A 20531-nucleotide genomic window follows, 5' to 3' on the forward strand; every position below is an offset into this window, starting at 1 on the left:
TGCTAGAAACTTCAATAAGGGAGCAACATAACTGAAAGAGAGAAGGAAGGCAAAGCAGTCTGTGTGTAAAACTGTCAAATATTCTGAGTTCTCATGATTGTCTTTGATCTGCTGCAGAGTTTAAATTTCACAGAATCTTAGCACTTTGCAGCTCAGAGAGAGACCATTGACTCACTGCCTGAAAGGGCGGTGGATGCCGATTCAACAGGAACTTTCAGAAGGGGAACTGGATAAATACTTGAAGGGGGCATTTTGCAGGGCTGTGGAGAAGAGAGCAGAGGTGAGAGTGGGAATAATTGGACAGATCTTTCAAAGGCCCAGCACAGGCACGATGGGCCAAATGGCTTCCTTCTGTTCCGTTTCATTCTACAATCCGATAAATTTTTCAATAGCTCTTCAGATTCCTTCTGCAGGGATGGATCTTTGAGGAGTACAGAGAACAAGAGGTTCCTAATATCATGTTTATATTTATTGACAATTACATAAGTTTATGGAACTGTTGAATATTTGAGTCTCTAAAGTGTGGATTTAACCTGCTGGTGCACCCAGACCTTGTGATGGTAACCTTGTCTGGAGGTGTCTTTAATTGCTCACAGTGATCTGTGGGATTGTCACCCTTGGAGGTTGTTCCTGATTTCATGTGGGATCTTCTCCTCGATGTAATAGGAGTGGGAATGGATCTGATTTATCCTCAGTTCCGCCTCACCGCTGTTCCCTTGTGTGTAATGTCTCCATAGGACCTTGGTTCTGAACAAATCCTTGTCACCCCGGCTGGTGGTCAGGAACCTTCTGTGGGATCCTGGATGTGAACTTGTCCCAACTGTAAACTTGGCAACTCTGTACCTCCATTTTTATCATGAACACTCCTTATCTTCTCTTGTAGTTTTAAAAGTTGCCCTCTGGTTTCTGAGGGAGTAGAATGGGTAAGACTAGCGAAATTGGTCCACACTGGCCCACCAAACATGATCTCTGTCAGTGATGGAATAAAGTGAGGTGATGGTGTAGTGGTATTGTTGCTGGATGAGTAATTCAGAGGCCCAGGGTAATGTTCTGAGAATATGGGTTCAAATCCTGCCATAATGGATAAAATATGAAATTAGACGTCTAATGATGACCATGAAACCATTGTTGATTGTTGTAAATCCCACCAGTTTCTCTCATGCCCTTTAGGGAAGGAAATTGTCAGGCCCACATATGACCCCAGATCCCACTTCAATGTGGTTGACTCTTATATTAGGGATGGGTAATAAATCCTGGCCTGGCCAGTGACTCCCACAACCCAGGAATGAATTTAACAAAGTTGCAGTGGTAGGTGTCGATCTCAGATGTAACTTTGCAATGTGTGGATCTTGCTTGGCCTGTCTACATTTGAGAATTAGGGACTTCACTGTGTGAATCATTCATTCAGCTCGGCTATTAGATCTGGGGTAATGAGGAGAAGAAGTAGTGTGATTGATATTCCAGATTATCTGTAATCATGTCTCCAGGCTCACCAAATAAACTGAAAATTGTGCTTAGAGTGTGCGCAACAGTTGTGCTTGATGTATTGTGCTGTTTTTGAATAACGGGATACCTGGTAAAGCAGTCGATGATGACGATGATGTCAGTGACATGGACATGAAAGGGTTCGGATATGATTTTGGACTAAGGATGGGCAGGATCTTCATGTGGAATCAGTGGTTCTTTGTGTTGACTTGGCTCATCCTCTTGACAAGCCTCGTACTTCCCCACAACGACTTCAAGGTCATTGTTCATACCCGGCCTGGGACTGTATCTCTTGTGAGTCTCCTTGTCTGATCTGTACCCATGTGTGAGGGGTGAAGTTGTTGAAGAATATAGGATCACAAAGGTTCCGGTATGATGCCCTGCCTGCCTTTCAAAATGACTCCCTCGGAGATGCCTCGCTTATCCCGATAAGGTCAAGTTAAATCAGGCCATCCTTCAATGGTGTTTCCACAGTTCCTGTCATGTAGAACCTTTCGCCGTTCCCTCTTGTAGCTCCTGGCACTTGTGTTGTGCTAAAGGTACTGGATCAATTGATGTACTTGCATTCTCCTGCAGGTGCAATGTTCCAGCTTCCTTGAAACTGCCAATATTGTTGAAACATTATGCATATTTCAATATTATGTCATGAACTGAGGTGATGGGGTAGTTTCTGAGGTTGACCCATGTTAGGTCTGACAGATTCCATGGATTGTCACTAGTGTGAGGTCATGGCATGCCGGTAGACCTGCAATTGCTCAGCCTTTAGTCTCCATGATCTAGAACATCTGTGACACCCAGGAGGATTGATTGTACTTGCACTCCAGGACTATGGATTCTGCACATGGAGTTAGTGAAGTGTTGTACACAGCGGTAGGTTTCACCATGGCCTTCCATGTCCTTGGATACGTGTCTTTTAAAATTTTCTGGGGTGGGGTGAGGGGTGGTGGGGAAGGGGAATGTTGCCACTTTCCCCCCTGTAAATCTTGGCCAATAAAGGGGAAGTTGCCAACTTTCTCAGGGCAAATAATTAGAATCTTGGCCAATAATGAGTGTGATGTGACGGCATCTGTTCTCCATGAGATTGATGGTGTGAAAGGTGTGAAATTGTTCAACAATTGCACAATACGTTGAGCACAACTGTTGCACAAACTCTAGGCCGGGGTTTTCCGGCCCAGTCATGGTGGGACCTGCCATGGGAGATTGGGACAGACATAAATCCATTGGCTTTCGGACGGACCGGACAATCCTGGCAGTGGGTGGGGCCAGAAAATCCCACCCCTATGGGACATTTTCAGTTTATTTGATGTGCCCAGAGGGATCATTAAAGACAACAATCCACAACTTATTGGCAAGCCATGTCAGGATATGTGTGAGACGTGGAATATTGATCACCGCTCCTCGTCTCGTCGTGCACATCATCGCCATTTCCTGGTTTGTCAGTCACCACATGTATATGTTCCCGATGGGATAGCGGATGGTCAGACTTATTGCTTGAAGGTTGCCCGTTGTGTACGGTCTGTTTGGATCAGCGCACGGCTCTTTGTAGCTGCATCAGCCTTTGCTCTCGTGCCCTGCCTCTGCCAATGGCCCTTTCTGCCACAAGCCTTGCAGGATTGGTGGTCTGACCAATGCCTCGAGGGTCGTCTCATGCCATGTAGCTCGATCTAAGGCTGTTCACCACGTCATACCTGTACTGAATCTTGCTGCCAGAATATTTGTCCACCGCTGATCACCATGTTGTGATTTTATAATGATATAAAGGCACCAGCCACTGATATGGAATTCAGTAAACACATTGTGTGTTCATTTATTTAGAATAGGGACATGAGAACAGGTATACAAGGATACAAAGCTGGGAGACACCTGCAGCCAAATTGTGTGAGCTGTGTTCTGCTCACAGGCCAAAGTGAAACTTCGACTGGATCGTGTTATCATCCCAGCTGCTGTTACCACTGGTCAAGTCATATCCCAGGGTGGAACTCAGCTTGAAAGGTCCTAACTTTTATTTTTAACTTAGAAACGTGGAGTTCGGCTAATGATGAACTTTTAACAAAAGAATAAAACATTTATTAAACAAGAAAGGATGAACTATATGACAATACTCCTTCATCCACACCTATAACTTTACAGATATATACAGATTCGTAAGGATAACACCAGTTACAATAGCTATCTTATACTCTCATGTTCACACTAAGTACACAGTCCATGTAAACCAATAGACGACCTGTGGTCAGGGACACCACATTCTGAAACCAAGTGACAGAGCCCACTTGAAACAAATGCTACGTGTCCCACCTCAACTGACTCCAGACACTTGTTACACTGTGAGGCAACTGGTCTAACTAAACTGCGTCTTTCACATGACGGTTTCCAATCTCTACTCGCCAAGAGCTCACTTTGGAATCTTCTCCAACATGACACTTTCATTTGGACACCTTCCATAAGGGTCCACTTCCAGGATTTCAAACTCTGCTTCCGATGTTCCTGCCCCCTCGATCACCAAGTGCATCCAAGTTTCCTTCTATGCACTGTCTCTCCAATGCTCAGCGAGGCCAATGGAACACCATGGCTTCACATGGTTATAGTAAGGATTCATCAACATTTGGCTGTCTCCTAGGATCTTCTGGCTTCTCATAAGCCTATTTTGCTTTCGGTCTGTGTCCTACTGTTTTCTCTCTTTTAGCTTGGATCCCTCCTCTGCTCCTCAATCTTAACTTGACTTGCCAGGACCTTTGCCAGATTCCTGATCTTCCATGGACTAGAAGGTCTTCTTGGGCCCTTTCTCCTGTTCAACTCAATGGTTTTGGCTTCTTCTTTACTTTGGGACTGACTATCTGTCCCCCTCCTATGCTGCTTCTCCTGGCAACGCCTTTCAACAGAACTGAAAGTACTTTTCTGTTTTTCTCTGTCTCTGTGTGTCCCTCCCTCTGGCCCTCTGTTGCTGGGAAACAACACAGTTTCTTCCACCTTGTGATTGTTTTCACTTTCCTTCAAGAGCCATCGAACCTTATTAGATTCCTAGCTTCTATAAAAATGAAACCAAAACTCAATTTTCCCCCTTTCTTAACACACAAATACAGAAATACAAACCAAACTTTAACTTAAAGATATACCTTATGTCTAACACGCACCAATACACATATGACTTACTTAAGCCATCCACAGTTCATAAAATCACTTGACACACTTCCCCTCCAGTGATGTCATGCTGCTATACCTGAAAGGCATATTAAAACAGTGTTATCACTTGGCAGACGATGTGTGCCAGGTGGACCAAGCCCACGAGAGAAACTTGGTCACGCGGTTATAATGATTTTAGAATTTGTATTTGTTATGAGCTGTGTGCACTGAATTCAGAAGCAATAAGTCCACCAAGACATTCAGAGATTTAAAAAAATAAATTAAAATATTTGTCATCAAAATAAAAGGTTTCAAGCACGTACATAAGAGTACAATTATTGCTATAATAACTCCTAAAATTCCTAATTAACCTGACTTCCAGTTACACTCCCTTTAAGGCAACAGACCAAAAATAGATGTTAGATTTAAAACAAATTCAGCAAGTTAACACAATGCCCTGGATAGTGGAATTCCAAATGGATTTTCCCCAACTTCTGTTCCGTTGGATAGCAGGCTTGTGCACAAATGCTAGAGGTTACATTAAGACTATATCACACACTCGTGTTAGATCTTACATGGCATTCTGACACATTGCCTTTCATTCTCCCTGATACATATATTTCTCTCTTTTTAACATGAAAATTCTATTGTTCCATATGTTTTTGGAACTGTATCTTCCTCATAACAAATTCTTTCATGGTGCCAATATTGCCAGTAGCCTTTGAGAAAAATAAACACATTCCTTAGTCTTGCTTATCTGGCTCGTTGTAAACATACTAAGATTCCTTTGAAATCCAACAATCCCTTCATTGATATAAAAATGCAAATTCCCTTCACACCTTCCATGCTAAGCAGCATCCATGTTTCCTCAATAGCATGTCAAGCAACTAGCTCCTTTTGATAATATCAAACACGCAGTCTACCTGACTCCAAATATACTTAAATCACATGCAGACCCGACTATACGCACTCCCATAAACCTACTTCACAATAAACCCGAAAAATATTATGGTAATTATTATAATTTCATCACAATAGGAACCACTGCCTTAGACATTGAGGATCTAGGAAATCTAGCCTAATTACTGATTCATGACGGTTATAATGGGGGGAGTTCTGAGGGCTCCTAATCCAGTATCCTGTCTTGTAAATCAACACTGAATGAATCTCAATTGGTGCGTCTTGTAGACACTGTGTTGGGTGGAAGACTGACTTCACTATACAGGGTCCTGAGGACAATGGGCCAATGTAGAATGAACTTGTCCACTCCTGTGTCCAGGATACTCTTCCATCCGTTGTGAAACCTCAGGGAGTTCCTTGTGTGTCCTGTAGATGGTCCACACTGCAGCCACTGTGCCCCTGTGACAGAGGGGGTGGATATCGAGTCTAATGGATCTACAAACAATCTAGAGTTAAATATTGACATTTCTCTCCCCAGTTGGACTGTCACAAGAGTGGAAAGGCGACACTCCACGAGAGGTGATAGCGCAGGAAGGTTCGTGTGTACAGATTCCATGTAATTATACTTATCCAGCACATTTGGTCGCGAGATCACGTGTCGGAATCTGGTATATGAGAAGATATTGGGAAACATGGTCTACATGGTCTACAGCCTTCCACTCCGTAGATCACAGTCACGAGTTACCACGATTCCGCCATCGGACCCGGCTGTCTGGAGACCTGAAAGATGGCGACTGTTCCCTGATTATAAACAACATCTCACGGGAAGATGCAGAACCTTATTTTTTCAGAATAGAATTTGACAGCAGGAATAGTTACAACTACCTTCCTGAAACCAAGCTTCACGTTTCTGGTAAGTGCTGTGTTATAATTACTCAACAATTCACATTCAACACTCAATGGGAAATAATAGTATTTGATTTGCTTGTTTTTTGGCCGTGTTAACCAGCGTCACTATTTTTAATGATTTGTCTATTTCTGCTCCCAGATCCATGAGCTTATTGTGTGTGATTGAATCGACATTATAGCCGTAACGGAAACCGAGCTGAGGGGTGATAACACCTCCCCCCTGAGCGAAGTGTCTCCTCCCGACGACACCTTCCACCCCTCACACCGTCCGTGTAAACCCCCGTCCCATCTCCAGTCTCTCTTTCCCCGCCAAACTCATTGAACGTGTTTCCCTCTCCCGAATCCGTTCCCATCTTTCCCGGAACTCCATGTCTGAATCCCTCCAATCAGGTTCCCACCCCAGCCACTGCGCTGAAACAGCTCTTATCAAGGTCACAAATGGCATCAGACTCGGCTGTTCCAACACACGCTCCACATTCCGTAAACTTGAGGTCATCCAAAACTGCTGACCACGTCCTTACTCACACCAAGTCCCGTTCCCTTATCACCCGCTCTGCTCGATGACCGAGACTGGCTCCTGGTCAAGCAAAGTCTCAATGTCAAAATTTTCCTCTTCGTCTCCTCCCTATCCCTGCAATCTCCTCCAGCCCCTACAACCCTCCCTATCTCTGTAACCCCCTCCAGCCCCTAAAACCCTCCCTATCTCTGTAACCTTCTCCAGCCCCTAAAACACTCCCTTTCTCTGTAACCTCCTCCAATTCCTACAACCCTCCTTATCTCTGTAACCTCCTCCAGCCCCTAAAACCCTCCCTATATATGTAACCTCTTCCATTCGCTGCAACCCTCCCTCTCTCTGTAACCTCCTCCAGCTCCTACAATCTTCCCTACCCCTGTAAGCCCCTCCAGCCGCAGCATCTCTCCCTATCCATGAATCATAATCCAGCTCCTACAACCCTCCCTATCTCTGTAACCTCCTCCAGCCCCTACAAACGACCCACCCTTTGTAACCCATCCTGCCCCTACAATCTTCCCAACTCTGTAACCTTTTCCAGCGCCAAGAATCCTCACTATCCTTGTAACCTCCTCAGTCCCGACAACTCTCCTTAACTCTGTACCCTCCTCCGCCCCTACACCTATCCCAATCTCAGTAACCTCCTCCACCACTACAATGCTCCCTATCTCTGGAACCTCCTCCAACCCCGCAAGCTCCTGAGATCTCTGCGCTCCTCCAATTCCAGACTCTTGATCAACCCCCATATCATTGCGACTGCATTGGCGGCTGTGCCTTCAGCTGCCTGGGGCCCTAAGTCCTGGAACTCCCTAAACCTCTCCCAGTCTCTCTCTCTCTTTCTCTCTCACTCTCCCTCTTTTCCCTCTTTTAAGATTCTCCATAACACCAACCTCTTCTGGTCAGCAATCGCTAATATCTCCACATCTGTCTGGGTGACATATTTTGTTTTATGACGCTCCTGTGTAGCACCTTGGGGTGATTTGTCATGTTAAAGTTGCTCTGTAAATATAAATTGTTTTCCTTTGACCCTCTACCCCAGCTCGAGTCTTATTTTTGAGGGAATGTACAACCTCCTTAGATTTCTCACCAAAATGTAATTTCATTATTTTTATTGAGCGAATGCCAAGCCCCGATGCCGAGCGAGAGTCTCCTCATTTGCTGAGTTTAAGGTGATGAGTCGGCCCCTTAGTCCGTAGAGGGGACTCTCCTCGGTAACGTGCAGCCTTGTTTGTGTCTCTCCACAAGTGCATGAGGGGTTTGTACAGAGGCTGCAGCGCTGGAGGGGGTCTGCACAGGGGTCCTGGTCTGTCCTGAGCCGGTTTTAGCAAGGACCACTCTCGCCTTGGCAGCTGAAAGCCAGCCATTGGACAGACGGGGCCTGTCACAAGGAGCCTGTTAGTCACTCCCCCCGTGTCTCCTGTGCTCGGATCCAGACCATGTTGGCTGGTGGATCTGGCTGAGGAAGGGTCCTCCGCATGGGACACACAGATGGAAGGTGAGTCGAGCGGGTCATTCACTTGCATGTTTATTCTGCAGGTTTAATAGTTGAAGAAAGTAAGAATGTAGGAACATAAGAAATAGGGACAGTAGCAGGCCATTCGGCCCCTCGAGCATGCTCCCGCTGATCTGGTTGTGGCCTTAACTCCATTTTCCTGCCTGTCTCCCAAACCCTTGACTCCCTTGTCGATCAAAAATCTGCCTCACTCAGCCTTGAGTATATTCAATGACCCAGCCTCCACTGCTCTCTGGCGAAGAGAATTCCACAGGCTAGCGCCCCTCTGAGAGAGGAAATTCCTCCTCATCTCAGTCTTAAATGGGAGAGCCCTCCTTCCGAAGCTGTGCTCCCTGGTTCTAGATTCCCCCACGAGGGGGAAACATCCTCCCAGCATCCACCAAGCCCCCTCGGAATATGTTTTAATAAGGTCACCTCTCATTCTTCTAAACCCCGATGGATACAGGCCCAACCTGCTCAACATTTCCTCACAGGACAAACCCTTTAATCCCAGGAATCAGCCCAGTGAAGATTCTCTGAACTGCCTGTACCCAATGATCCTGTTACAATCTCACCAACGCCCTGTGCAGCTATTGCAAGACTTCCCTCCTTTTAAACTCCATCCCTTTGCAATAAAGGCCAACATTCCACTTGCCTTCCTCATTCCGTGCTGTTCCTGAATGCTGATTTTCTGTGATTCATGTACAAGGACACCCAGATCCCTCTGTACCGCATTCTGCAGCCTGTCTCCATTTAAATAATATTCTGTTTTTCTATTCTTCCTGCCAAAATAATTTGATGCAGCTCTCCTCAGTATTGATCATCCCCCCAATTCAGCCTCATCTGTAAATATCGAGTCCAGTGGATCCACAAACCATCCAGAGTTAAATATTGAGATTTCTCTCCCCAGTTGGACTGTCACAAGAGTGGAAAGGTGACACTCCACGAGAGGTGACAGCGCAGGAAGGTTCGTGTGTACAGATTCCATGTCATTACAGTTACCCATCGTGTCTGGAAAACCAACCTCGAGGTGGAGTCTGGTTTCATAAGAAGAAACAGGTTCCCTGGGCTCCTATTACCTTTTACACCAAGGATCACAATCACGAGTTACCACGGTTCCGCTATCGGACCCGGCTGTCTGGAGACATGAAAGATGGCGACTGTTCCCTGATTATAAACAACATCAGACGGGAAGATGCAGGACTTTATTTTTTCAGAATAGAATTTGACAATGGTCCGAGCCATAACTATTACCCTATAACCCAGCTTCACGTTTCTGGTATTTGCTGTGTTATAATTACTCAACAATTCACATTCAACACTCAATGGGAAATAACACAAACTGTGACGGTTACATATTAACACAAAACACAGCTTATTATAACACACTGTCTGATTCTCAATAACCTGGTGATATCTTCCAGTTCAGTCTTAAAGCAACCTCTAATAGTCACTTTAATATCAATGATTAAATGTATTGACTGTGTCCATCAATGTTATCAGGTTATCCACTCCCATCGATCTCCCTAACCCTGTTTGAAAGTCTTACATATCGACAAAAGAAAGATCCGCATTTCTATAGCGCCTTTCAACACGTCTGGGTGTCGCAAACGGCTTCACAACCAATGAAATAATTCTTGAAATGTAGCCCTTGTTGTAATATGGGAAACACAACAGCCAAATTGTGCACAGGAAGCTCCCAGAAACAGCAATGTGATCAATAACCTGATCATCTGCTTTAGGTGCCGGTTCAGTGATTGGTTCAAATGTTTGCGCTCCTTCCGGGGACAGGATCGAATTTAAATCTGTCAGATTTCGGAGAAAGTAACAAGCCAGTTTGCCGGGAACTGTGAGCTGCTCCTCCACCCTCACCTGGGATTGTCAATTCAATTACCTCGAAGTGGAAGTGAATTAATCTGAGTGACAGAAACTCCACTAAGTCTGAAAATAGGAAATTATCTCCTGATCGTTGTAACCTCTCAGTTCTGATATCATCCTTGTAAAAGTGCTTTCTCTTGTGGGACTGTGATTCCTATTTGAACTGATGCTTCACGTTATATTTCTCTAAAAGGATCCATTCTCTGTCTATTAGATTTCACAGATAAACCCACGGTATTCCCTGCTGAAATTATTGCAGGAAAGCGTGTGGATGTAAGCTGCACCATCAACACAACGTGCAATGGAACAGCAGCACCTGTCTTAACCTGGGACACTCCCACTGACGTACCTGGATCAGTCTCAAACACTGTAACTCAGCATGGCGTCACTCTGACCTATACTTCTGTTCTGACCCTGATCCCATCACTCAAACACCACGGACAAACTCTCAGCTGCAGAGTAAGATATCCATCTGTTTCATCGAATCGGACCCTGGTACTAACTGTGCAATGTAAGTACAGACACCCTTCATTCTATATTAGCTGTAATAGGATACAATGTGCACAGCAAGATCCCACAAACATCACTGGGTTGAGGAAAAAACTGGTCCTTTTTTATTGAGTGATATTGACCAGGGAGAGCTCTTCCTTGTATTGACCCTTGGGATTGTTTATGCCGACCTAATAGGGCAGAGGGGACCAAGGTTGAACATAAAAGACAATGTAGGATAACATAAATATTGTCTTTATGGATGTCAAAGATTTTGGGGTGAGATGGAGTATAAAGGTTTAATATTAACAATGTAAATAGATAATATGAATCATCAGTTACTCAAGGTCACATGAGAACAGAACATGGAGAGAGATAATTCTATAGATACATAGATATATAGAAACTAGGAGCAGGATTAGGCCATTCGGCCCTTCAAGCCTTCTCCGCCATTCAATATGATCATGGCTGACCCTTTATCTCAATGCCTTATTCACGCTTTCTATCTGTACCCTTTGATGCCCCTAATATCCAAAAATTTATCAGTTTCTTTCTTGAATGCACTCAGTGACCCGGACTCCACAGCCTCGGTTGTAGAGAATTCCACATATTGACCACCCTCTGAGTGAAGAAATGTTTCCCCATCTCAGTCCAAAATGGCCTGCCCCATATCCTGAGACTGTGGCCCTTGGTTTTAGACTCCCCACCTGGGGAAACATCCTCCCTGCATCCAGTCTGTCTAGCCCTGTTAGAATTTCTTACGTTTTAATCAGGTCTACTCTCATTCTTCTAAACTCTAGCAAATACAGGCCCAGTCATACCAATTCTCCTCATACGACAGTCCTGCCATCCCTGGTATCAGCCTAGAGAACTGCTCTCCCTCTATAACAAGTCTATCCTTTCATAGGGAGGGAGACCAAAACTGCACGCAATACCCCATGTGCAGCCTCACCAAGGCCTTGTATAACTGCAGTAAGACATCCCTACTTCTGAACTCAAATCCTCTTGCAATGAAGGCCAACATACCATTTACCTTCCGAATTGCTTGCTGCACCTGCCTGTTTACTTTCATTGACTAGTGCACAAGGACACCCAGATCCCTTTGTACATCCACATTTCCCAATAAATCACCATTTAAATAATACTCTACCTTTCTGTTTCTCACACCAAAGCATACAACTTCACATTCATCCATGTCATCTGCCATGTGTTTGCCCACACACACACTTGTCTAAATCGCCTTGAAGCCTCCTTGCATCCTCCTCACAACTCACAACCCCGCCCAGCTTTGTGTCATCATTTTCCCCTTCTTGATCAATCTATTTTGTCCACTTTTGCTGAATTCTAAACTGCTCCCAATCCCAGACTTGCTGCTTTCCCTGGCAATTTTATGTCTCCTCTTTGGACCTAATGCTATCCCTAATTTCTTTTGTAAGCCCTGGTTGAGCCACCTTTCCTGTTTTATTTTTTCACCAGGCAGAAATGAATAATTGTTGTAGCAAATGCTTCAGCCTTATCTTTTGCACTGATGTGCTGGGCTCCCCCATCATTGAGGATGGGGATACTTGTGGATCCTCCTCCTCCAGTGCGTTGTTTAATTGTCCGTCACCATTGGATACGAGTATTAGTGGACAATGTTAGACCATTATCGAAAATGAAAGCAGGACTCCAGTATGGCCTCACTATGATGGATTTGACAACTCGATTTCCAGAGGCCATCTCTTTAGGAACAATTACAGCTAGAGTAGTAATAGGGAAGTTAACCCAATTCTTTACCCATTATGGTTACTGCTGGAGAACCAGTCACATGAAGATTCCAATTTTATGTCTTTAGTTTATGCGAACATAATGAGTAATTTGGGTATAAAACAGTTAAACTCCACAGCATATCATCCATAGACACAGGGATCTTTAGAGAGGGACCAACAAACCCTCAAAACAATGATTGAAGTGTATTATCATGAACTCCCCATGACTGGGACAAAGGACTGGATGTTCTTGTATTTGCCACGCGAGATTCTCCAAATGAATCGACTGGCTTTTGGATTAATTTATGGACATGAGATAAGAGGCCCTCTGAAATTCATCAAAGAAAGATTTTTCGGACAGTTAGACACCATATTTTCATACTTAGAGGCAGGAGAACGAGAGGATCTAATGAGGTTACTTACAGGATGTAAAGGGATCAGTGAGGACAAATCAGGATGTACAACTTTAGCTGAACATGATGTGGATGTAGAAGAATCTTCTCCTATAAAACAACACCCTTAGTTGTCTAGGTCCAGGGAAATAGACTCAAGTGACAGCAGAAATTTAATACATGTTGGAAAATCACTCAGTTGAGCCTAGACAAAGCAGTTGGAGATCTCCAGTATTGTTACTGTCTAAACCGGACAGGTCCAACCAGATTCTGCATAGATTATAGAAAGGTTAATGCAGCAATAAAACCAGATTCCTACCCAATACCTCGTTTAGAAGATGGTATTGACAGGGTTGGCAGTGTCATATTCCTTACTAAGATAAATTTGTTGGAAATGGGCGGATTCGTAACCATCAGTGTGGAATGTGAGTGTATGCAGACCAGCAGACCAGAACATGACTCTCACACACACCAAATACACACATCAACCAACACACACCCATCAACATCACACACACACAAACACACACACACACACACACAAACACAAACACACACACACTTAAACACACACACACACAAACACAAACACACACACACACACAAACACGTGTGAGTTCCCTCTCCTCTCTCAGTGCTGCACTGGAGTCTCGGTATCAGCTCTGATTCTGTGTTGAAGGAAGGTAAACTCCAGATCAAGAAGACCCTGAATTGGATGAGCAACCTCCTGAACAGAGAATTGTAGATTTAACCCTCAGTGCTCCATCGATCAAATACAATTCATTGCCGGTCAAGCCTTTGGGGACATCCTGAGGATGTGAAAGGAAGATTTTTTCATTCTGGATGGACAGCAACTCTACTGGTGCGGGAATGCTACTGCAGTGTGACAGTTTATATAGGCAGTGTCCACTATAAATGTGACATAGGAACTTATACTGAGGAAAGGTATGTGGAAATGCATACAGACACCAGATACAAAGAGATGATACATGGAGTCTTGCTGTGCACTGTGTTTGCTCACATTGAAATCTTTATTTGTTTTTAGATGCACCACAGAATCTCTCAATGGCTTATCTTAATATGAATTACACTTCATCGATCAATATAATTGAAGGGAATTCTGCAGTGATAATCTGCTCTGTCGAGAGCTTCCCAGCTTCTAACCTGACGTGGCGACATCTTAATGTCCCAATGAACAGAACAAGTTCCAACAATGAGCTTTGGTTGGTGATTCCTCACGTTACATCCAGGGACACTGGAGACTATCAGTGTGTGGCAGAGAATGAACATGGAGCAGTGGAGGGGTTCATAACCATCACTGTGGAATGTGAGTGTGGAGATACATTTGTTTGTTTGTTGTCACCATGGTCTCCGTGGAGCCATTGGGATCGTGTTGCTTTTAATCCAGTTTTCTTCAATCCTCGCTCAGTCCACATTATCCACACATCCAATTTTTCTTCTTCTTTTCTGTTTTCGCTCTCAGTTTCTCCTTCAATGGTTGTCAGGACAAGGCTATCATGTCTTCGTTTCCAATCTCCGTACTTGACAACCCTTCTCTCTCTAACTGCCCAGAACAACCCTTTTAATTGCTGAACTTCTCCTCTTGATCTAAGACACTCATTGGTCTTTCTGTCCATCAAGCTGATTCTGAGCATCCTCCTCCATCGCCACATTTCAAAAGCTGTTCCCCTTCTCTCATCCTCTTTCTTCAGGACCATGGTGTCCATCAGCAGAATCCTCAGGTGGGATAAGAGAGGGAAGCAACAGGCGGGATTTTCCCAGATTTGCATTAAGTGCGGTAGCGGGCGGGTCAAATGGAATCCTACCCGCCGATGAAAATAGTGGGTTTTCACTCCATATCATCCTAAACCGCCTCATTATATATTCACTCACCTCAGCGCCCCACCCCCCTGGGTGAAGTCCGTCGAGTGCACGTCTCCGTCCACTCCCCACCGACCGATGGCGGGGGTACGGACAATCGCGAGCAACCTTCACGCCGTCGTGAAGCCGGTCTCGCCACCTGTACCGCGCTCGCCCACCTGTCACACCCGCCGCCCCCAGCGGGCTGGGGAAAAGGCGCCCCGATATCACCTTAACCTGCTCCAGTGAAAGTGTCCCACCGATATCTCATTACACCTGGTTCAGGATCGAGAGGAACACCAGCACCCAGTTAAACACAAGTAGCCGCACTCTCTCCTTCACTCCTGTAACACGGGAGAATGATGCAGGTTTCTACTGCACAGCGAGGAACCCAGTGGGTAACAGCACCTCCAACATCACCTACCTGAATGTGCGGTGTAAGCATTTTACTCCACCTGTCTCTGCTTAAAACTCAAACACTTTGTGTCTGAGGGCAGCTTCCTTGCTGTGGTTTAGCATAACTAGCATCACCTCCCTGCTTTTTTCACCCTCTGCCTCTCCGAGTTACATGAGAAGATATTAGAACAGGGACTGAAAGCTCAGAGATAGAGGCCGGATTTTAAGGAGCGTCTGAATTGAGGAGAGAGTTAGAAATGGAGAGGTTTACGGAGGGAATTCCAGAGCTCCGGGCCCAGGCAGCTGAAGGCACGGCCGCCAATGGTGGAGCGATAGGAATCGGGGAAAGCTCAAGAGGCCGGAATTGGAGGAGCGCAGGGATCTCAGAGGAATGTAGATACTGGAGGAGGTTACAGAGATAGGGACGGTTGTAGGGACTGGAGGAGGTAACAGAGATAGGGAGGGTTGAAGGGTCTGGAGGAGGTAACAGTTATAGGGAGGGTTGTAGGGTGAAACTATAATGTTATTAGAAATTATTTTTTTTAAATAGAAGCTTAGTCTGTGGGTGTGTCTGTGTGTGTTTTAATTGAATTAAAGCCAGCCAGTCTGGGTGCTTTGCTGTATAGTAGTTTTGAGGTGTAAACAGAGGTAGAGGTACACTTTCATTTTGTTGAATAGAGCATTCAAGAAAGGGAGTGAAATCTTGCACCTAGCTAGAAGACACCAAGCATTTTTTATACCACTCATAAAATTGACCCTATGGAAGGGAATTTATTGTTAGAAAGGATGGAGTTCAAAGGGCCTGGTGATACAATGAGAATTTGCTTTCAAAGGGAAGTCTAGGTATATACAGGAGAACTTTGTGTGTGGAAGTCAGAAACATATGATATCAAAGCAGCTGTAAGCCTACACCTGTCTGCAAAGGAACCAAAGTGAAAGGAACCTCATTTGGAATTTGTCATGTGAAAATGCTTTGCCTGGTCTCTGGTTAAGTCTATCGGTTATTATGGCCTTAGTGGAGATTAATTTGGGAATTTGTTAAAAGCTAACATAGTACTAATTTGCAGCCATATATAAATGTTTAATTTGTTGTAAATTAATATAGGTCTCATTTAGTTTGATATAAAACCCTCTCAAGAACTGGTGGTCTTATTCCTGAATTTAGAGCTGCATTTCTAACATCCCACTGGGAAATATAGGTTATGACAGTTTTTTAAAGTTTCCCTATGGGATTTTAAACAACAGCCTTTACCAACTGCTGTGTCATAACATATATAAATGTTACATAGATTACATCGATAAATATTCTATATAAATGTTACATAGATTACATTGATAAATATACATAAATGTTATATAGATTACATGAATGAATATTATACATAAATGTTACATAGATTATATTGATAAACATTATATATAAATGTTACATAGATTACATCAATAAATATTATATATAAATGTTACATAGATTATATTGATAAATATTATATATAAATGTTACATGGATTACATTGATAAATATTATAAATAAATGTTACAAAGATTACATGGATAAATATTATATATAAATGTTAAATAGATTACATTGATAAATATTAAATCTAAATGTTATAGGGATTACATTGATAAATATTATATATAAATGTTACATAGATTACATTGATAAATATTAAATCTAAATGTTATATAGGTTACGTTGATAAATATATATAAATGTTACATATATTTTATTGATAAATATTATCCATAAATGTTACATGGATTACATTTATAAATAATATATATAAATGTTACATAGATTAAATTGATAAATATTATATATACATGTTATAGGGATTACATTGATAAATAATATATATAAATGTTACATGGATTACATTGATAAATATTATATATTAATGTTACATGGATTACATTGATAAATAGTACATATAAATTTTTACATAGATTAAATTGATAAATATTATATATACATGTTATAGGGATTACATTGATAAATATTATATGTAAATGTTACATAGATTACATTGATAAATATTATATATAAATGTTAAATGGATTACATTGAAAAATATTATATATAAATGTTATAGGGATTACATTGATAAATATTATATATAAATGTTACATAGATTACATTGATAAATATTATATATTAATGGTACATGGATTACATTGATAAATAATAGATATAAATGTTACATAGATTAAATTGATAAATATTATATATACATGTTATGGGGATTACATTGATAAATATATATAAATGTTACATAGATTACATTGATAAATAATAGATATAAATGTTACATAGATTAAATTGATAAATATTATATATACATGTTATGGGGATTACATTGATAAATATATATAAATGTTACATAGATTACATTGATAAATATTATATATAAATGTTACATGGATTACATCGAAATGCAGGGCTTGTATTGATAAATTGCTTAGAAATTCCAGTAACTCTCGACAGCAATGAAGCAGTTTTGAAGTGATCTCACTGTTGTAATGTAGGAAACGCAGCTACAGATTTGTGCATAGCAAGATCCCACAAATAACAGTGTGATGATGAGCTGATAATCAATTATTTTAGTGAGGTTAGTTGATACGTATATAGAGATTACATATATGAGGTGGGTCACTAATGACCCTTTAGGGAGGGAATCCTGTCCATTTTAACAGGTCTGGGTGTGTATGTGACTTCAGTCTCAAACACCAACGTGGTTAACTCTTACCTGCCCTCTGAACTGGTCTCCCAGTTTGGGCCAAACCAGTGGTTCAGGAGGAAGACCCCCCATCACCATCTCAAGGGGAAACTAGGGATGGACAATAAATGTCAGCATTGCTCGAGAATGAATATTTAAACATTGAGTGAGTGTATCGCTTCTCGAGATACATCGGAGCATCATTCTAAAACTGTAGTGCAGTAATTAATGGCTGTTTTTACAGGTAGAGACTCCAGTAAATGGACATTAGGATTGCTCACGGCTGGGATCATGTTAAGTGTTTTCCTGGTTGGAATCTTCATCTTCATCTGTGTGAGAAAGTAAGTGTGAAGATTTAACTTGGTTTTAATATAAATATTTACTTCAATGTTCTTTCCTTAAGTCAGTGATTCTTTCCCTCGTGTTGAGCGCCAGACGCCTCTCCGTAAGTGGCCTCTTTGTCCCCTATGATCCAGAGTGTGCTTTTCATTGCCCGTTATCCAGATGAATAATAATCAGTTGTTGTGATCTGGAAGGCGCTGCCTGAAAGGGCGGTGGAAGCAGATTCAATAGGAACTTTCAAAAGGGGAAATTGGATAAATACTTGAAGGGGAAAAATTTGCAGGGCTGTGGGAGAAAGAGCAGGGGTGGAGGGGAGGGGAAAAGAGACGTCATGTTATTCTAAGTACATCATACTTATTTACTCTACAAGACGGATGGCAACAGTCACTTGCAGGGGTTTGCATAAACAAGGTGTGGGTTCATTTATTAAGACTCAGCACGAGAACAGTTATACATACGGATAAAGCTTGAAGACATCGGAGCTGTGTGTTTGTGCTCTGCTCAAAGCAAAAGTCAAACTTCGACTGGATCACATGACAACTTTCTCTTCTAGTGGCGTCTTGCTGATATCCCTTAAAGGTGTTTTACAACACCCCCCTTTCTTTTTAAAGATGCCTCCCCCTTTCCAAAGCAGAATAGCTATTTACAATATATGTTCATGTTTCGTTACCATTGCATAAGTGTATAGAACTGTTGAACATTTGAATCTCTAAAGCATGGAGGTAACCTGCTGGTGTACCCAGATCTTGTGATGGTAACCTTGTCTGGAGGTGTCTTTAATTGCTTACAGTGATCTGTGGGATTGTCACCCTTGGATGTTGTTCCTGATTTCATGTGGGATCTTCTCCTCGATGTAATAGGAGCGGGAATGGATCTGATTTATCCTCGGTTCTGCCTCACAGCTGTGCCCCTGTGTGTAATGACTCCATAGGGCCTTGGTTCTGAACAAATCCTTGTCACCTCGGCTGGTGGTCAGGAACCTTCTGTGGGATCCTGGATGTGAACTTGTCCCAACTGTAAACTTGGCAACTCTGTACCTCCATTTTTATCATGAACACTCCTTATCTTCTCTTGTAGTTTTAAAAGTTTCTCTCTGGTTTCTGAGAGAGTAGAATGGGGAAGAGTAGTGAAATTGGTCCACACTGGCCCACCAAACATGAGCTCTGCCGGCAATGGAATGTTTGCAGTAAAGATGTCGCTCTCAGATGTAACATTACAATGTGTGGAACTTGCTTGGTCTGTCTACATTTGAGAATTAGGGATTTCACTGTGTGAATCATTCATTCAGCTACGCCGTTAGATCTGGGGTAATGAGGAGAAGAAGTAGTGTGATTGATGTTTCACTTCTCACACATATCCTGAAATGGCTGACCAATGAATTGCGAACTGTTGTCCATAATAATCTCTCTAGGCAGAACTAAATAAAATGAAGATAGCTCTTAGAGTGTGCACGACAGTTGTGCTTGACTTATTGCGCTATTGTCGAACAATGGGGTGCCTGGTAAAGTAGTCGATGATGATGATGAAGTCAGTGCCATGGACATGAAAAAGGTCGGATATGATTTTGGACTAAGGATGGGCAGGAACTTCATGTGGAATCAGTGGTCCTTTGTGTTTACTTGGCTCATCCTTTTGACAAGCCTCGTACTTCTCCACAACGACTTCAAGGTCATTGTTCATACCCTGCCTGGGACTGTATCTCTTGTGAATCTCCTTTTCTGAACTGTGCCTTTGTGAAAGTGATGTAGTTGTTGAAGAATATCAGGTTGCAGAGATTCCAGTGTGATGTCCCGCCTGTTTTTAAAAATGTCTTCCCGGGAGATCTCCATCTCATCCTGATCAGGCCAAAATAGTCTCAGGTGTCCGTGGACATGCTGAATTGAATCAGGCCAGCCTTCAATGGAGGTTTTCCACAGTCTCTGTAATGTAGAATCTGTCACCGTTTCTTCTTGTTGCTGTTTGCATTTGTACTGTACAAAATGTACTGGATCAATTTGGAGAACATCTTCAAGTTTCATGTCAATGAAGTCAACTTGCATATCGAAGAATATATCTTCTGTTTTCACTGGGCTAGGCAATCTGCTAAACATATCCAATGTGACTATCGAGTTATCGGGATTGTACCTCATCTCACAGTCTTAACCTTGAATCTTTCTCAAGAGACGTTGCAATCTTGACAGTGCACTGGTCCATGGTTTTCACCAAATCTTCGCCGGTGAGGTTGGTCTCTACCACAAATAGATAGGTGTGAAAACGCACGATTCCCAACACTAAAGCTCATGTCTC

At 42.7% G+C, this 20531-nt stretch overlaps 1 protein-coding gene across 7 annotated transcripts in view; it reads left to right on the plus strand.

The window, feature by feature from the left end:
- Positions 1-20531, plus strand: part of LOC144671598 (sialic acid-binding Ig-like lectin 12) — a 63211-nt gene that overhangs the window by 35706 nt on the left and 6974 nt on the right. For 4 of the 7 annotated variants that reach the window (XM_078533608.1, XM_078533612.1, XM_078533609.1 and 1 more), the window contains 3 exons: positions 6047-6421; positions 9331-9699; positions 18148-18244. In XM_078533608.1, the coding sequence (XP_078389734.1) occupies positions 6047-6421; positions 9331-9699; positions 18148-18244 (841 nt within the window). Of the gene's footprint in view, positions 1-6046; positions 6422-9330; positions 9700-10512; positions 11977-18147; positions 18245-20531 lie in introns of those variants that run through there. The other 3 variants (XM_078533613.1, XM_078533614.1, XM_078533606.1) reach the window with 3 other exon arrangements.

Source organism: Cetorhinus maximus, chromosome 33, assembly GCF_964194155.1.
Source record: "Cetorhinus maximus chromosome 33, sCetMax3.hap1.1, whole genome shotgun sequence".
Classification (NCBI taxonomy): Eukaryota; Metazoa; Chordata; class Chondrichthyes; order Lamniformes; family Cetorhinidae; genus Cetorhinus; species Cetorhinus maximus.